Here is a 15,331-nt window from a genome sequence, read left to right on the forward strand (position 1 = left end):
AATTGCTGAGAAAGAAATACAAAACCAAAAAGTATTCAGATGAAAGGTATGCATGCCAAGAGGAGTATTCTCCCCCGATGATTATACTTGCAACTTCCATGCACAAATCTGAGCAAATACAGGAGAAAACACTATAAATTCTCAGTTAAAATGTAAAGAAATTAAAAAAGAAACTTTGAATAAAAGAAGCTCATGTTACTCTGGCAGCCTAACAGCTAGTGTGAGAAACAGGCAAAGCCGCTTTGCAAATTGTGCTTTCTGGCTGGAGCTGTTCATGCGGTCCAGTTGCTTCCATTGCGTTTTTTGTTATTTACAGTAATGTTTTGAAAGATTGGTCTGTTTGTGCCACATTCAGTACAAAGAACAACTTCCAGTATAACGTTGTGTTTCATGAAATTTTGAAAATCATCCAACTTAATTTATTTTTTGCCTGTCCTATATTTATTCAATTCCAATGTGCATAACTAAAATTCCTTAGCAAAGACATTAATGTACACATTGACTCTTGCAGATCTATAATTTGTTAAAGATAAACACTTTAGAAATAAAGACATGCTTTAGGAAATTGAAAAATAAGGAAAGTTGATGAGATGGATGAATGAAATTGACTGCAAGTAGAATAGTCTGTACGACTGCATTGGAGTCATTGGCTGTGTGCCATGTTATTTCAGTGGTGAATTTAGCCCACAATATTTAAGAGGAAATTGTATTTATTATTCTCCAGATTACTGTTTTATGGTAACATATATGTTAATATTCTAACCTCAGTAAAGTATGCATAACAGATAATTGGTAGCAACATGCAGTGTTCATTTCTGTATAGCTACTACAGAAAGGATGTGTTTTCTATGAATGTTAAATGAATGCATTTATGCCAAAGGAAAATGTATTTACAATTCAGTAACAGTGGATTGCTTCCTTAGTTTATGAAGTAAGTACTAAATTAATTGTGATACAAAAATTGTAGTTTGTTCATCTCAGGAAATTCTCATAATAAATGGAAAATGTCATTGATAGTTAAGAGATTCTTTCAATCTTGGTTTAATATGTCATGCCAATAGTACTGCCCAGTTATAAACTGGAGATAGGGCCAAACTATTGCCTTGCCTTACCTTGTATTCATCATGGTCATCACATATCCAGGCTTTGCATGGGAGGGGATCTGTACCAGATTTTTAGTAAATGTAAAACAGCTTTCTCCTTGTCCTAAAAGTTCTCTGCAGATCCTAGTCTTGTCTCTCACCAGTCCTATTCTCCCCCTTGTAGTTGCTGCAGTCCCACATTGAGGTAGATGCACTCAATTAGCCTGCATGACCACACGTATCATTAATTTTCTTCAAATGTCACACAGCCAGCCCGATTCCCCCACACACATACTGAGATGTCTGGGAAGGCTAATTGTTGCCTTTCCCTACCATCCCGTTTCTTATATAGCATTTGGGTGGGATGTGGCCTCAGATTCCATGCTTGGGGATTGGGCTGCTACACAAGCACTAAATAAGCTAGCTAAGAGGATGGTCACCCTCAGGACTCTCAAAAATGTCCATACCTGCAAAGTTCTGCTATGCTGAACAACTGCTGAGGGTTTTAGGCCATGTACACAACTTGGTTCAGGAATTGGCTTTTTTCCAATAGGAATGCAAACATATTTATATAGGATTCTCATAACGCTTGTTAATAACTATGGAAAGTACAAACATTCTATCAAGAGGGCAGTATACACCAGAGCATGTGCATGTTTGTGTCTGCAGTATTCATACTTACACATCATTTTTGCAATCTGTTAAGTAGAGATGGGCTAAATTAAAATATTTGGCACCTAAAGTGTCTCAGAGGATTGCACTATGTCATCACTCCCATAAAGCACTGCATCGCTTTATAAATGGATGCATAGCATTCACCAATCAACTTCTTTATTCTTTGTCAATGAGACATCATGTCAAGAAGTACCTTATTCAGAGGCAGTACTTCTGGAAGTGTTGCCATAACTATAGTAATAGCTCATGCTTTAGAAATGCTTCCTCAGACATTGTGATGTCCGTTGCTTCTTTGGAAATAATTGCCCTTTTTGCAAGCCTTCAAATGCCCATGTTTTTGACTGGATCAAATTTCACTGAGTCTTTTGGCCCATCCCTAAGATGTGTATATTTGGCCCACCCATCAGATGTGTGTGTGTGTTGACCCTTTATGCAGGTGTTAATGATGTGTACACAGCATACAGTACAGAGGCTTACATGAACTTTATTTTTAACCATGTAAACTTAAATCTAAACTTGTTTCTCTTTCAGTCTTTTCTGTTCAGCTGAGCTTCATGCTTCTAACTTTCCTCTTTTCTACAAGGTAAGTAGATTACAATGTTTTGTGTAGAGATGTACAGTAGGGGTTGTATGTGTACATTTATTTGTGCATACATTTAGGGGCACGTTTCCAAAACAGGGGCGACTTCGTTCTAATTCTTGATGCTTTTGCTGCATCTCCCCAGTGAACATTGCAGAGGCAACACAGCTAAGAGAGAAGGAGCTGGATTCTATACCTACTTGTGCATTTTCTACAGAATTGTTAATCAAGTCCCAATCAGTTACTCCTATTGAAGGCAGTGGATTTGCATGGGTGTAACAGAAGGTATAATTTGTCCTGCAGAGCCTTTTATAAATTGAGCAGATTTAATATGGAAATTCTTTTGGCAGTGGACTTTGGGGAGCTCAAGCTTGGTGCAGCTGAGGTGGCAGAGGTGGCAAAATGGTGGCAAATCATCTTCCCATCTTTTCTATTTCTGGCACCAGCTGGGAGTTGAACTGGTCACTGGTACGAGTTAGAGCAGCCACAGTCCTGCTCTAAGTTCTGCTGTCTGAAGCAGTCCCTAAGGCACTGTTCTGCTGATTGGTGATCGCTAGAGTACAGCATACACTGGCCATACCCCTGCCCCAAACACCACCTCCAGGGAAATGGGGAGAGGAGGGTGCATGTGGCATAGAGCCAGCTATGCTACTTTTATGCCTCTAGGGTATTCCCCTGTGAGAGGGGAATCCTAAATGATCCTTTAGGGCAGTTTTAAGTGTCTTTTGTATTGTTGGATCTTTCCTGGACCAAGGAACTGCCCCAGTTGTAGAACCGCACAATGCCATTTTTACAAAGCCTTGGGTAGGATGCCGCTTAAACGGTATAATAAATATGTATCTGGAGTTTCAGGAAAAGCTGTCTCCCATTTGGATTGAATATATGACCTCTACTGGGCAATAACATGCCTCTGTTGGTCACTTTTCCAAACTTCTTGGCCTTAATTTTATCCTATAAACCTCAAATCCAGCTTCTCTCTCAATAGATAAAAGTGTATCCTATATCTCTTTACATATAGCTATTGTAGTCCAATTTCAATATACTATTTGAATGATAAATATAGCATCATGCACTAAGAAAATAAATTGTCTGTTGGTCAGTTTTTACAAAGGGGAATTGGCTGCCAATGTGATACCCAGTGTATGTAGAAGTAACCTTGGATGGATTTAAATTGTTGGAATTTATCCATTAGAGAATTTGCCACAACTGAGAAAAAAAATCTATTTAAAAACAAACATTGCTGTGCACTTGTGGGTAGAATTATTTCTGTCAATAGAGCTGATCAAAGTGTTATGAACATGCGTATGGGTGCTTAAAGTAGTACATTTGATCAGTGATGTTTTAAGCAGACTTTTACTAAAAGAGATCATTAATACTTTCTTTTCTAGGAATAACTCTGGTTTCACACCAGCAGACACAGTGGCTATCATTTTTTGTTCCACACATAAATCCCTCACCCTGGGTAAGTCATTATGAGAGATCAAGTTTAGCTTTTCAGTGCAATCACAGTAATCATTATAGTTCGCTTTACTGAAAAAAGTTGTTTTTTAAATCCAAGTAGTATTTGCTTCAGTGTGACACGTATGGAAATGGCACAGTAATAATAGTGGTATATTAATGATAACGGTTTTGCACAGAAATAGATCACTGAGGACAGTTCTGTTTTCTGCTTAGTTTTAGCAGCTTTATTGTATTTATCTTAAGTCTGCAGCATCTTTGGACTGTGAGTTTTATTTATTACAATTCATCATCAAAAACATTATTGAAAAATATTTCATTTAAAATTACTTAGCGATCACAATCATGGTCTGATGGAAACTTATGACATACAAATATTTATGTTTAGAGCGGCATGATAGTGCTCCATTCCTATTCCTGTTATCTTCTGCTGATCAATCAGTGGGACTATTGGTAGCTGTATGTTTTCTCATTTCTTTCCAAAACTGGAAAATGTTTGTTTGATGAAATACAGCACATGTAATGGAGTATGAACCTTTTCAAGCCTGTAGCTGTCAAAGATAAAACTTTAGTTATTAAATGGAGTTGGCTATATTAGAAGGAATGGTATCCATCGTCTTAACCACTGAGTAGCATTTCTACAGTTACATTTTTATCTACAGAAAGTATTTATTTTGATTTCTTTTAAACTGTCTTGGTACTTTGAATTCATTTTTAATAAAATCAGTTTGCATTGCTTTGAGTATAATTTCAGATCATGTACAGTACACGTGACTCCTTTTCCATATAAGTAATAGCACAGTACAACATGTCTGATTATAGCAAGTTACACACAGACCTAGGATACCACTGAGCCATAACACAACAAAGGCCATTTCATCTACCTAAGAATATACAATTATTTTAATTTTTTCTTGAAAATATGATTGTGTGTAGACTGCACACACCCATATAAGTGCTGTGCAAATAAAATAGCTGCAATAGGTACTTAAACATGAGAAGTCTCAAGGGGATTGCTTTCACCCAGAAAAAATGAGGAATCTGTGTTCCTCTATCACTAGTTGTCCTCATGCTAAACCCTCCAGCATAGCCCCACCTGAATTACAACTGGGTACCCTGAATCAGTGCTCCTTCTTGCCATCCTTTTCCCCACAAGCTTGTGAGTCAATCCACTTTTTTTTATTTTTATTTTCTCCCTGAAACTATCTGCTTCCTAGTTCCTAGCAGCTGCTGAAGTAAAATTAACTGTTCTTCCTAAAACAGCTAAGTGCTTTTGGTTATGGTTGCATTTTGTAGTGCTCTCTGTGCACGTGCAACAGATGTGGGAAAACAGGAGGCAGCTAAAACTTCAGGACTCTTTGGATCTGTTTGCTCCAGCACTCATATAATTCCTCTCTACTAATAAACGTAACTAGCACAGGCAAGAAGGTGTGCAAGTTGATAGGTGGTGGTGGTGGCTGGCCAGAATATGCAGCCCCTCCTCTTGGGTGTAAACTTTGCCACAGTTACGTTAGCCTTTGTCAGCTTCGGGGTAGATTGCTTCACTGGGGTTTACCCTTGAAGAGCATTTGGAAGTTCCAGCTGGTGCCTCTTGCTGAAGTTTGCCACCCCAATGGGCAGATAATGGGTGTTTGCACTAGTTTACTCTGTTTAAAGTTCTGAATAGTGTAGCACCCAGCTACCTGAGAGATTGCATCTGACCCTTTGTTATATGTTTGCTCTTAAGATCTGTTCCATTGCTTTTGTTGGTGGTTCCTGGAGTTTTGTTGTGAGACCAGAACCAAGTCATTCTGAACGGAGCACCCCTGTTTGTGGAAAGTGAGCCTTTTGGCAGTTCATTGGAGCCCATGGTTAGCAAGTCTGAGGGAAATGTGTGTGCGTGTGTGTAAGCATGCCTACTGCTTGTCAGTTGCCAATTACTGCTTATTGGCTGCCTCTCAGTCTGGATTTTTGTTTCTGTTAATTATTGCTAACATGTCCAGATACCACAGCAAAGGGAGCTGCATAAAAATGTATAGATATGTAAATAAATAAGTGGATGGAGTTGATCAGAAAGATCTGGATAACAAAGCTTTAGTATAAGAAAATTGCAAAGCTCATGGCATGAATAGGAGTCTCTAACCCATGCAATTAACATTTATTATAAAGTTATCCCAAGCTCCTCTCTCTGTCTCTGGCAGCATTGCAGGGGTAATGTGTTTATAACAATAAACTCTTCTTGACTGACAATTCAGTATACCAGATCCTTGTTTACTTATCTCAGAAACCCAGTCTTGTTCCCAATGAAATCAATGAGAGTTTTGCTTTTGACTTTAGCGGGAACAGTAACAGGCAGAAGATGTCCATGCTATTTTGTTGTTCCATCTCATTTTACAAGGAATATTTACTGTAAACCGTGTAACAACAACTGCACTCATGTTTAAGTACTTCTGTCTCCATCACCAGAGTATCTGCAGTTCAGGGTCTTGTTTCAAGTCTATTGTGGGCAATTGTTTTCCTTTACCTTCAAGACTGGGCCACTAAGCAACTGGTAGTATATAAGTGACTTCCTACAGCAGTAGTTTTATTTTGGGGCTTGAAATTAGTTTCTGTCGGCTTGACATGTGAAGCTCCTGTAGGTACTTCTTGTCCATTCCCTGGGGATTTTAGAATGGAACCAACTGAGGAGGAGGAAGAGAGGACAGCTTTAAAGCTTTAGAAGTGGTAATAGGGGAGGCACAAGAATACTTTTATAGGGTATCGCTCCTACACCATATTATGAAACCAACTAATTCTCACACAGTGCAGGCTCATGAGGCCAACTGCCACTTCCACTGCTGAATTCATGAAAAATTGCTCACTCTACACTCAGACAAGTGCTGTCCCCATAAGCTGGGGTTTATTTTATATATTGAACAGCTGACACACCTGTTTTTCCTCAAAGATCAGGGCACAGGGCATGTATGTGTAAGGATGAATTACACTGACTAGGTCCCTTATATTTTTCATTCAATATCATAAACTGATTAATATTTCTTAATATTAATGGGCCTTTCAGTGGTTTCTAAATAGTATACATCATGTTGGCACACAAAACATATTTATTTGTATTTCATTTAACTAGTGAATTAGGGATATAAACTTACAAATAGTGAAGATAAATGCGGTACCCATGACTCCCTCTGGCATATTCCCCCTCACTTTGTTCTTTCTCTCCCTTTCCCCATATATACAAAGTACATTTGAGTACACACACATGCAGACATTTGATTCATGGCTTTTATTAGTGCATTTGCCAATGATTGATTAGTACTTAGTATTAGTACTTCTTCTATTGATTGATTGCAGATGAAGTGACTATTTGACCTTTAATTATGAGTCTTGCTATTGAAAATGACATTGAGCTATGGCTTCACATAATCCATCTGGAAAGCCCGACATGATGCCATTCCCTGGAGTTCGTTCAGCAAGAAAGAGGAGGCCTGAAGGAAGTACAGAGCGATCAGTATGGTTCATCTAAAACAATACTGCAGGGTTTGTTGCCTGCACTTATACATAGTCTCTGGCTAGTGTGAGAGATTATTGTATCTTTTATAGAAAGGGAATTACTAGCTACAAGTTGCCACTTAAAAAAATAAAAATGCAGACTCACCATTAATTCAGTTTTTAATTTAAACCTTCATAATATTTGCATAACTATAATCTATAGGTATTTTATCCATCCAAAAATAAATAACTGCTACCTACTCTGGCTATCACAGGTGCAAAACATCAGCATAGCAGATATGATTGACAAAGGATTGTTAAAAAGTCCCTTATGGAATTAGGATTTTGTTTTCAATGCAGTGTACATTTTCTCATTTAGGTGGCAATAATGCAATGGATTTTTAGATTCTTAAATAAACCCAATTAAGTTTTTCAGTTTACATATATATTCCTAGGAGGAAACAGTATATTTATTTTGGTCAATTGTACTTGAAATGTTTGTGGTTTAATTTCATTTGAGGGTTTTCCTGTTTTGTTTTTTGTTTTGTTTTTTAATAAAAATGGATATACTGTTTTATTGCTTCAGTGCAGAGTGAACAATCTGTGTTCAGACAATTTAAAAATAAGGTAGCATGCTGGTGCATTTGCCTATTTTTTTTACAATGAGAATCTAGATACTTTAAATATAAAAAGGCCAAAAGATTGGATTCATATTATAGATTACAGGCTGCAATAAAATAAGGCTTCTTGTAATTAGTGCATAAGAGAAAAGAAACCCAGTGAAACCAGAAATATTGTGAAGTTTCAGCTCAGAGTGAATTTGGATAATCAACCATTGCTGACCCATTAGATATGAGGTTGACCCAGCAGGAATAATGAGCACTTCCTGCATGGTGCTGAATGCTCTCTGCTCCCATTGACTTCAGGATTGTGCTCTGTGGTCTTGATTCAGCAAGATAGTAAGGCACGTGCCTAACTTTTAAGCATGTGAGTGGTTCCATTGACTTCTCACATAGAGTTCCTAAAGAGTAATGCTGTGCAGTTGCTGATGTTCTCCGGCGGCCTTTGTGTGTGGGGTTATGGAGGAGCCATCTTGTTACCCCTTTTGTTCAATATTTACATGAAGACTAAGAGGCAGCATTTTAGGCTGCATTATCGTCCACTTGCTGCTGCTATTTAGTTTTATATCTCCTTTTCATCTAACCTGATTGAGAAAGGGATCTAGGTGAAACCTACATAAGAGAGAGATGATTCTTGTTGATAGGGGGATGGCATTTGAAGGAACAGATGGCTGGAGGCTGTATCTGGACCAGCGTGTACTCCAAATTTCCACCATAATTGTTAGGATCATAGGGGTCCTGTTGAATACATTTTTGCTTCTGAATTCCTAGATAAGTATGACATCTCACAAGGACTATTAATATAGCTCAGTCATTCCCAGCTCTATCTTCCTTCCTTGATTGTGTAAGAAATCTCCTGGCCTTCTAACTGGTATGTTGAGAGGCAAACAACTATGAAAAGCTGATAGCAAGGATAAAATGCCTACTGTTAGTGTGGGTTCTTCAAATTCAAATCTATGTTCCTGGGTCAGTTTTAAAATTTTTTTTTAAAGTTTTTGTGCCTCACCCCTTGCCACCCACAGTTACTTTGAGGGAGAAGCAGGGTGATTGGAAGGTGGCACATATTCCAGAAGATTAGGGCTAGAGGGTCTTACAGTGCCTGAGTTGGAAAGGAGAGCCAGGAGCAAGAGGACAGTACCAGGGCTCCAATTCATGTACAGAGGCTCCTACTACCTGTAGACAGTTCTGTTCTTGTAATTGAAATCACTCTCAAGTTACATTGCTGTAATTAAGGAGCCGAATAAAGTTACTCCCTTTTTGGTGCTCCTTTCATAGACTCTCCTCCCTTTCCATGGCTGGCTGACCAACCAGTCCTTTTGTTGTCTCCTAAAAAAGTTAAAATATTTTCAAGGAAGGAAGGGACTATCTTAGTCTAACTAGAAGACATGTAGACCTCCTTGCATAACCAGTCAGTTTTTTGGACTGGCTACTTATTCGCTTCACCATCCCACCCTGCCTTGTTTGTTTCTCTACCAAATATGTACTTGAGGACAATATTGTTTACCAAGTCATCGTTATCCAAAACCAGTGGCCACCTTCCTTTCTTGCTAGACTCTGAGGGGAGACAGAACTTGATGGTTGGGACTTGCCAATGCTTTCAAGGTGTTACTCCACTGGGGGGGACAGACCAAAACCAAATCCATTTTCAAGGCTTCTGGGCTGGAGATAGCTTAAATGTTTTCCTCCTACATAAGCCTCTGCACCCTCCCTCCTTCACCCCCCAAATAGCGCCAGCAGTTTGCAGGAGGGTACAGCATTCTTACTCACCCAGAAGGGGTTATTCCCAAGGAATGGCAGGCAGTTTTAGCCACAACATCAGGCATAAAGTTCTTTGCTGGCATGTGGTGAATCAGCACATCCATCATCACACCAACTTTGCTGGTCAGCCCTGCCCATTTATTTAGCTGTCCAGCCCCCTACACACACACCCTAGTCCAGCTGAAGTTGTGGATGCTTTGCAACTTTTTCTTTCAGCCAAACTTCCATCACAAGGGCTCTGCACCCTCTAGCCCAGCCAGTGACTCTGGACCCATGTTCATGTATGTTTTTTACACACATCATAGTTTTATATTTTAATCTATTATTGTTGAAATGAAGTGAAGCGCCCTCTGGCTTGCCAGGCTAGCCTCTGGGAGTTTGATTGACATATGAAATGAACATTTACCGTATATTTCAGTGTGACAGAATACAACAGGCAAGAAGACATATGGGGCCCAGGCACAAATTAAAGCAGACTCAGCCCTGCTTTTACATGTGCCAGTTAGTGACACCCTCAAGGAGTAGCAATGTTCTGACATCACCTTTTCTCCCATCAGCTCCACCTGCTGGCTATTTAAGTCAGCTTTGTGGCCTCTTTGCACCACAGGAACAGCACAAAGGGGCTACAGTGGGATCATATAGTCAGGAAGATAATCTGCTAGTAGATGTAATTCAAATAAAGAAATGTCTAAATGAGTCTTAGTGGAACTTGGACACAGCACTTCTGTTGTTGTGTTTGACATGAGATTCATGGTATTGCATGCCTCCTCTATTTTGGTTTACTGAATTTTTATCTCTTATGATTCTGAAAGGGGAACTTCGTAGGAAATTAGGGGATCTCCCTTCTTATGTGACCTGAAACATATGCTCTTTTTATTAGACTTTGAATGTGGGCAAGAAATCCAGCACCGGCTTGTTTCCCGGTGCTTCCTATTCATCTGTACACTCTGCCAGTAGTAGGTTTTTTATTAATATTTAGAAAGTTTGCCTCCAGCAGTACTAAAATGTGCATCAGAGAACAACAGTTGTTTACTGTGTTTGAACTGAAGAATCTCACCCAGGAGATCTCATTCACTTGAAGTTTACATCTCTCAATCTCGACTTGCAAAAAGAGATCGATGAATAACAATTGTCATTTCAGAGTTGCAGCTTTCCAATTATTTATTTGGTTGTGTGTCTTACCAGATGTACATTTAATTGGATCGGACACTAAAAACCAGATTGCATATTTTTAATGACAGCAAGCTCATACCTCTTTATAATAATAATAATAAAAAAAATTCCACACCCCCCCAGCTGTAAAATGATAATGACATAAGAACCCTCCCAACCCTCTCTCTGCACCAAAAACAGTTAATTTATCTACTTTAAGAGACTATGTTATACTCAGCAGATAACTGACAGGTTACCCTTGGGGAGATCTGAGTTTGGACATGACTCAAGATCCCTTTATCCCAAGCTGGCAGAAGCTGCGAATGTCACCTATACTAAAGCTTGAGAGTATTGAAGATGTTGTTGAGTCTCCGTGAGAGTGTCACATCTACATGGGCTGTTCTCAATGCACCGTCTGGCTGCTAGTCTCAGCTGCTGACTTCAGAAGCTTCTGGAGCTGTGGGTGCAAGGATTTAAAAAAAAAAAAAAAAAACTTGGAAAAAGTAGCAACCTTGAAGAAGGAGCATTGCTGGGAGGTTGGAAAGGGATAACTCTCTGAGCTGCCTACCTAATCACTGTCCTAATTCTCAGAGTGTTAGAGTGGAAAAGAGACATAGGACAGTATTTCTCTCTGTTGTGGATAGACTACTCTTGCCTCCAAGTCTGTGTCCAAGTGATGGGGAAAGTACATCTTTTTGTCCTTTGTTTTTTTCATCAGCACCCTCCTTTGTTGTCCAAAAAAAAAGCTGAAAAGAAAATTAAAAACACAGTTGTTGCCAATGTTTTCAGATTCTCGTATCTGACATTTTCATGGCCTAAAAACATCATAAAGGAGGGAAGAGGAGAGAGAAGATGTTTAGTTTATATATCTATGATTTCACTTTCATTGATGCATAAGTAGGGAAGTACTCAAAAACACACTCAAACTAGATGACGACGTGAACGAAGTTTGAACATAATCACTGTGGGTTTTATTTCTTGCATGTATTCAAATACAATAGGAATAATGCATAGAAGTATTTCCATAATATCTATTTTAATATGTTAAATGAAATTCACTTAGCCAAAATTTTGATGCCACCACAGATCCCAGCATCAGCTGCACTGAAAAGAATAATTGTGTTCAAGGAAAGAACAAATTAATAAAATTTTCAATCTTTAGGATGTTGTCTATCTCTCTGTGCATCCTTCCATTTATCACCATAGTATCTGAGGCCCTGCTGTGGCTCTGTTCCATAAAAGCATTGACTACTAGAAATATAGATTTAAAAAGGGTGTTTCTGCAGTCACTGAATACACAAAACTCAATAGCTTTGATGTTAGTAATGAAGTACAAGACAAACCTCTGTATGTATTGTCTGTATGAACTATAACTTGATATACAGGCAGTAAAAAGTCCCTGAAGTAGACTAAGATCAGCTGCCCCATTGCCATGCATGTGCTGTGGTCCCATTTGAGAGCTAAGCTAGTGTTTAAGATAAGATTTATGGTGGTTTGATTCATTCTTGAATGCCCTGTTAACTAATTAGTACTACAATATTGTCAGACAGGTTAAGGCGTTCTTGAGTCTTAAGACAACAGTCTTCAATTGTTGGTGTTTAATGTTTCATTGTTAGCATTTGGTGAGATTGCTCAGCTCACTCATTAAACATCACTTCCAATATGAACACACCCATTGAAAAACCATAAATAGATCAAACTGAACGTTTTCTTTTTTTCCCCCTCTTACATTTTTATTTACTTAAATCTTTGATAGCTGAAGATGTACTGTTTCTTGGTAACTACATTTTACATTTCAGAGTCTCTAATTTCTGTGGTAATATGAACAAGGTGAACCAGTGACCTGAACAACTAAAAACTAAAATTAGTAAAAGCATGCCTAGGGCACTAGCTTTTCTCTATCTTTTCTTTTAGTGTTCGTGACAAAAGAAATATCTGTCTCATTCTTCATTAATCTTCCTCCTCCTTCTCCTTTATATGTATCACAGACCCATTGAGTCTCTTGCAACTGGAATGAGTCACACAGACAGGACTGAATTTCAAAAAGTGATTCTGTATCCCTAAGTAACTTTGAGGTCAATATAATATGTTGATGGTTATTCAGTGATTCAACTGTATTCCAGCAGTGCTATGCTTTCAAAGGAGGTAACAGGCACCAAGTCACATGCGAGAGCTCTATTTTGAATGCTCTAGAAACATTGTCCAAATTTAGGTATCTAAATCCCAGCTTTAGGCACCACTGCTATTCACAAAACTCCTGCTGAATCCTGTAGGTGCCTAAACGCACTCAGCCACCTAAGATTTCACAGTGAGAAGTTTCCTCTGCTTCTATGTTTCTGCTTCTGGACAAGTTCAAGCACCTATCTCCCACCTAAATCCCAGAACAATTCACAAACCAGGCAAGTCAGATGTTTACCTGCATAACTCGTGTGGGGCCTGATCCGGTACCAGATCAGGCCCTCAGACAGGTTCACACAAGACAGTGAGGGAGAGGGGAGGGCAGGGAGGGAGAGGACCTTCCCTCACAACTTTTAGCCTGGGGGTTAGGTTACTCCCCCAGTTCAAATTCCCTCTCCAGCTGAGGAGGAGAAGGGATTTGAACAGGGAATCCGGTATGTTGTTTTTTGTAAATTGCAGTCTAAGGCACCTCTCTCTCCCCAGTTAGGCACTAACTCAGGCTCAGTGTTGTTCCTATCATTTTCCAGGCATCTAAAAGTTAGGTTCCGCAAAGCTGAGTGTCACGGCTCCTGAGCATCTTTGTGAATCTAGGCCATTTTCCTTTCTTCAATGCAAAGTGTACAAGTAAAACGTTTTGTTCATTTGGATAAATGGAGGCCTGCCAAAACTTCCAGCTGAAGAAGGGCTGTCCCCCATTTGGGACTTTCTCATGTTGTCCCACCAAGTTCCTTTAATCTCTCACCATTTCCTTGTGCATCTTCCTCCTTAGACGTTTTTTTCCTTTTGCTGTTGCATCAGTTTGTCCCTCTTCCTTCCCCATTCTTGAAACTGAATTGAGATCTGAAAATGTACTGAATCCCTTATCTCTTATAATACTTTAAGAAAGGGTTTCTTTCAGCAGCATTTAGATGCTATCAAGAAGGCAGCGGCAAAATAACCCCAGCTGCATCTGATCTCCCATAAACATCCTGGACTCATCCCAGTCAGGCTTCAGACTTGGATATGGCACCAAGAAAGCGTTAATTCCACAGATGGAGGATCTTCTGATGCCCATAGGCAGAGGAAAAGTACCCACATTAATACTTCTAGGATTGTCAGCCACCTTTGATACATTCAGCCATAAAATGCTGCTGGCCAGGCTACAAATCTGGACATAGTTGATGGAACATCACTAAGATGATAGGAGGCAGTGATGAACATCTGCTGTTTCTCCCCAGATGCTCTGATTTGCAGAGTCCCACAAAACTCAGTCCTTTCCCTTTTCCATTTAACACATTTGTCATGTCACTGTAAGAGATCATAAGACTCTATAAGCTGACATGCCAACACTATGCAGATGGCAACCAATTCTATATGTCTTCATTGGCAGCGGACTCTCGTTCTCACTCAGCTGCCCCAGTATCTGAAAGAAATAAGTTCTTGGGTGAAGAGTCGTTGGCTGAAGCTTGGTTCTAGGAAGGCAGAAGTGACACTAGTGAGGAGGGCAAAGAATGTCAAGGAATTGGCAAACTCCATGAGTGCATCTGCTATGAGGCATCTGCTCATGTCATCAAAGTGGTGTGCAGTCTTGGGGTCTTAAAAAAACAGTGTCCAGAAACACCTTCTTCCATCTACAGCTAACCGGAAGTTTGTGATCCTTCTTCTAGGACACAGACCTAGCTGTAGTAATATATCCTTTGTCACTTCAAAGCTAAACTATTGCAACGTGTTCTGCCTTGGATAACCAGGAAGACCAGATGAAAGCTCCATCTGGCACAACATGCAATATCTCCCCTGAACAAGACAGATTGATCAGAGTACATCAGCAGGGCTCTGTGCTCAACAACAGCTCCCCATCCAAGTCCTTGTCTGCTTTAACAGCTTTTTTCTCGTCTTCTAAATCCTAAATAGGTTAGAACCTACTCATATCCATGACTACCTCTCTCTCTGCAACCCTCTGAGAATATGGCCATAGCAGGGATGATGTGGCTGGCAAAACCACCAGGGGAATTCTCAGAAGCTGTTTGACAGTGTGTTCTTAGCGGTAGGGTCCTGGATATGGAACTCCCTGCCACTGGCAATCCAACTGAGCTGGTGTTTTGCCTTTCTCATTCAGAGCTCAATGCAAGACTCACCTCTCTGCGCAGGTATTTCCTAAATAGCCTGGCAGCCCTCCTCTACCACCAAAGTAATCCTGCAGAAAGACAATATAACTTAAAAAGGGACAGAGAAGCTAGTAGTATTCATACCTTAGTAATGTCTTGTTTCTTGCATATGACTCTTAGATACCATGGTAATTGACTCATTTGAAATGTATAGATAAGTAGTATAGAATACTACAAATCCATAGACCAAGGACTGTATTCTAATGATTTTCATTGCTT

The 15,331-nt window shown here is 39.5% G+C and overlaps 1 protein-coding gene across 3 annotated transcripts in view; it reads left to right on the forward strand.

Moving 5' to 3' along the window:
* Nucleotides 1–15,331, forward strand: part of SLC10A7 (solute carrier family 10 member 7) — a 185,449-nt gene that overhangs the window by 149,702 nt on the left and 20,416 nt on the right. For all 3 annotated transcript variants that reach the window (XM_067551942.1, XM_067551944.1, XM_067551943.1), the window contains exons 9-10: nt 2,289–2,340; nt 3,726–3,799. In XM_067551942.1, the coding sequence (XP_067408043.1) occupies nt 2,289–2,340; nt 3,726–3,799 (126 nt within the window). The remainder of the gene's footprint in view (nt 1–2,288; nt 2,341–3,725; nt 3,800–15,331) is intronic.

The sequence above is a fragment of the Emydura macquarii genome, unplaced genomic scaffold (assembly GCF_026122565.2).
Source record: "Emydura macquarii macquarii isolate MOO-44397 ecotype Brisbane River unplaced genomic scaffold, CSIRO-AGI_Emac_v2 contig_1363, whole genome shotgun sequence".
Lineage (NCBI taxonomy): Eukaryota > Metazoa > Chordata > Testudines > Chelidae > Emydura > Emydura macquarii.